The 4,489-nt window shown below is 44.1% G+C and overlaps 1 protein-coding gene across 1 annotated transcript; it reads left to right on the forward strand.

The window, feature by feature from the left end:
• Positions 1–2,569: 2,569 nt before the first annotated feature.
• On the forward strand, positions 2,570–3,619 carry LOC121852684 (zinc finger protein 79-like; the record flags this gene model as incomplete). The annotated part of the gene is made up of 2 exons (XM_042346576.1): positions 2,570–3,154; positions 3,323–3,619. Coding segments are annotated over exons 1-2 (882 nt in total), but the record flags the coding sequence as incomplete, so codon positions are not given.
• Between the last annotated feature and the right edge of the window lie 870 nt (positions 3,620–4,489).

Consider the following 4,489-nt stretch of genomic DNA (forward strand, 5'->3'; position numbering starts at 1 on the left):
TGTTATATCTGCTGATGATCTGGAAATGGCTACTCAATGAGATCGGGTTAGATAATCTCGTTCTGTGCCCGGATAATTCCATCATGAAAGGTGGCCTTGCGTATGTTCCACCAAAATAAATCACCTGCCTGGGAATTTCATGTCATACAACACTGTACCTGCTCAACTCTCCATGAGTAATCAGGCAGTTCTGCAAGTAATGGAGGAGCTCCCATACCTGGTTAATGTGTTCACGACCAGCTCTGGTTTGGCAGCCAAAGTCTCACTTTAAATTTGTCTAGCAGCATTCTTTCATTAGACTGTGTAACACTGTGTGGAAGCTGCCTGGACTTTTGCGCCATACAAAGCTGTGAGTGTCCATCACCAAGGTCTAGTCTGTCTGAGACCATCCCTCTCCCTGCCATACTGGCATCGCACCCGCCTCTCACTCTTCGTACTGTGGATGGTGGGCGCACAGGACGGTGCCACGCAGCCATTCCAGGCTGGGTCCAAATGGGTTACGTGGGTCACCGAGCCACCAGGCCTCATTCCACGAGTGATATCAATATACAATATCTGTAACGAGGCCCCCAATAGACTGCCCCTGGAACTCTATCGGGCACGTCCCACTGAGGGAAGTCCCCGGGGCCCGGGCCTGGACTTGCTGGTGGGAATATGTCGCTTGGCTGATTTGGGAATGCCTGGGAATTCCCCAGGAAGATCCAGAGTCTGTCGCCAGGGAAAGGGAAGTCTGGACTGCCCTACTAAATCTGCTGCCGCTACAACCCTCACCAAGACAAGAGGATTTAGAAATAAACGAACAAACAAAGCTGCGAGTCTTCTTGGCCACAGATATTACTCCTTTCTCTGTAGATGCAAAATATTAACTTATTTAAAGGACCGTCTGTTCTGGCTTATAATTAAGACTGGCCAGCCTATGATCCCCTCTATTGAACCAAACAAGATTGTATTATAACCTTACAGAGCCCTAAAATATCAGTACAGAATATAATCTGAGACTTTGGCAGGGAGGCTGCATTGGTTGGGTCATGAATTCCGCATAAACAGACAGCATGCACAATCATCTTCTGTTAGTCCAGATGTTACGGGCTAAACGGGCATGGCATTGGCTAGAGAAGAGATTGGAGGATGTGGAGTTGATCAGACCTGCTGTCAAGATCGGCCTCTCGAAGAGGCCCATGACGTATGCTGCAGGGGAGTTGGAGGTATTTGCTCTGCAACAACAATGAGGTTGGAGTAGCAACGATCACATGAATGGGTGGAACGCTGGGTGCCTCAAATGCAGCAAGACAGCAGGAAGCACAGCTGGTGCGTCTGTTAATCATCTCAGTCAGTCATCCCTTGACACCTGGATCATTCTCATGACATGCTGACAAGTGATCCACACTTACATGGCATTCATGTGAAATATATGTGTATGTAAGAGTTTATCTATGTGGGGAGCGGTGGCGCAGTTTTTCCACTGTGTAACAAAAAAAATGTCTTGTTCCTGTATGTGTTATTTCCTAATTGCTTTTGCCTCTTAAGTACAAAAAATGGCTATTCCCCACAAACTTTGCTTTTGTGACCAGGACAGTGATATTTAGAAATGTACCTCTTTTCAATGAAAAAACAGGTGAATTTGTTATTTTCGTTCACGTACAATTCTGGTCACAAAAGCAAAATTTGTGGGGAATAATAGCCAATTTCTAGACTCTTAGGCATAAGCAATAAAAAAAATAACACTTAGTACCCAGGAACAAAAATTGTGTTACATAGTGTTATCACAATTAAAGTTTGATTATCTCTGACAACAAACGTGATTGATTCATGAAAACTTAACTTATTGTGGGGAAGCATTAATAATGAGCATATGAAGGTGGCCAGGCATGGTTCTGAACACACCACCACCTTTTTTCCATGCCAGTGTGTGTTACAGTGTCAAGTTTGTATTTGCAGTAAAGTATATTAACTCGATTGAACACGGAGGTTAAATCAAAACAATAGTATATACTTTTTTTCCTCTGGAAATTTTTAGGAGAATGGAAACAGGAAATTAACACTGCACATATGCAGCTGAAGTTAGATCTGTTCATCCCAGCATTCAAGGAAATCTGAGCCTGGCTTCATGCCTCTAAGTTAGCGATTGAACATTAATTTATGCATTTCTGCATAATAAAAATAGTATTATTTTCAACACCCTTTTCTATGTTAGCTGCATTTTTCTTTTATAAATATTCTTTTTGTAGCCAGAAAACTGAAATTGTGTGCTTGGAGTTTTAGGTTAACATTCATTTTGAAGATACTAGGGCTTCCAGGTTGACCATTGGCCCTCTGATTGTGTGCCCGTGTGATGAATTTGGGAATCTTTTTCATATTATCATGAATATATGAATGAGTATAGACATGCAAGTCATGTGTGACTGTATATATGCATTCCTTTGTGCCTCAATACTGACGTAGATAGTGTGGATATTCTCTTTTTTCTGTCTGCAGCTGACGCTTCCTCTGCAGAATTGGTTTGATGGAACAAAGGCACTCAGCGCAGCTCGGTACAAAAAGGCAACAACGCGACCAGCGTGCATACAGCATGGATCGTGTTGGACATTTAACACAGCACCAGAGAACTCACACAGGAGAGAAACCCTTCAAGTGCACTGTGTGTGACAAGGCATTTTCATATCCATCAGTTCTAAGGAACCACCAGAGAACACACACGGAAGAAAAACCCTTCAAGTGCAGTGTGTGTGGGAAGGCATTTTCATATTCATCTGCTCTTAAAAAACACCGGAGAACACACACAGGAGAAAAACCCTTCAAGTGCAGTCTGTGCGCGAAGGCGTTTTCACAGTCATCTGCTCTTGTATTACATCAGAGAACACACACGGGAGAGAAACCCTTCAGTTGCACTCTGTGTGGGAAGGCGTTTGCACGTTCACAAAATCTTAAAATACACCAGAGAACACACACAGGAGAGAAACCCTTCAAGTGCACTGTGTGTGACAAGGCATTTTCACATTCATCAGTTCTTAGGATCCACCAGAGAACACACACGGGAGAGAAACTCTTCAGGTGCAGTCTGTGCGGGAAGGCGTTTTCACAGTCATCTGGTCTTGTATCGCACCAGAGAACACACACGGGAGATAAACCCTTCAAGTGCAGTGTGTGTGGGAAGGCATTTTCAGATAAATCTCCTCTTAAAAAACACCGGATAACACACACAGGAGAAAAACCCTTCAAGTGTAGTCTGTGCGAGAAGGCGTTTTCACAGTCATCTGCTCTTGTATTACATCAGAGAACTCACACGAGAGAGAAACCCTTCAGTTGCACTTTGTGTGGGAAGGCGTTTGCACATTCACAACATCTTAAAATACACCAGAGAACACACACAGGAGAGAAACCCTTCAGTTGCACTCTGTGTGGGAAGGCGTTTGCACAATCACCATATCTTAAATTACACCAGAGAACACACACTGGAGAGAAACCCTTCAAGTGCACTGTGTGTGGGAAGGCGTTTGCACATTCACAACATCTTCAATTACACCAGAGAACACACACGGGAGAGAAACCCTTCAAGTGCACTGTGTGTGACAAGGCATTTGCACAGTCATCAGGTCTTCATAGACACCAGAGAACACACACGGGAGAGAAACCCTTCAGTTGCACTCTGTGTGGGAAGGCGTTTGCACAGTCATCAATTCTTAAAAGACACCAGAGGACACACAAGCATCAGAAGATCCCCAAGAAATGGAGTCTGAAATCGGCTTGTGAAAGTCAAAGTGCTGCAATGAGCCCATCCCTCATGAAACCAGAAGTGAATCCCAGCTTGGACACTTTTAAAGGTATCAAGGTGAAATGTGAAGAGGCGAAGGTGAAATGTGAAGAAGTGATGAAGAGCGAAGAAGTGAAGGTGAAATGTGAAGTGATGGTGAAGAGCGAAAAAGTGACGGTAAACTGTGAAGATGAAGATTCAACTCCAAAATCGTACCTTCACATCGATGGAGACAACGTGAAGCAGGAGGAGAATTCTGACTGCGAGGCAGAGCTAGGCAACTCCCAGCAGTTTGTGGAAGTGGAGGTGTGGGTGGACTTCTTAGACAATACAAAGTCAAATGGAGACCCGGTAGATGGGTAGGCTTGAGACAATGAAGCTCCAATAGATGCACCTTTGTCACAGGCCTTTAATGAAAAGAACGTGAAATTGAACACTGAATTCCTGGGTTCAACCTGCAGAGTAAGAGCGGCGAGTATTTGTTGACCTGTGGGTTGGGTAGATGAAGAATCAGGAGCAAGAGCCAATAAGCTTCTAAGTATTCCACTGTTATATTTATATTTGCATTGATATGGTGTTTAATTGCCTCAGCAACTCAGTTTCATATCTCATCACAAACACTCGAAGAGCACCTTCAAGTGGCAGCTGCCTCTGTCATAAGGTGACTCTGCTGTCACCTGCATGTGGGCATGAGTCTGTCAGTAGGGGGTGATGATTGATGTGTAATCTTCATTATGT

The sequence above is a fragment of the Callorhinchus milii genome, unplaced genomic scaffold (assembly GCF_018977255.1).
Source record: "Callorhinchus milii isolate IMCB2004 unplaced genomic scaffold, IMCB_Cmil_1.0 Scaffold1031, whole genome shotgun sequence".
Lineage (NCBI taxonomy): Eukaryota > Metazoa > Chordata > Chondrichthyes > Chimaeriformes > Callorhinchidae > Callorhinchus > Callorhinchus milii.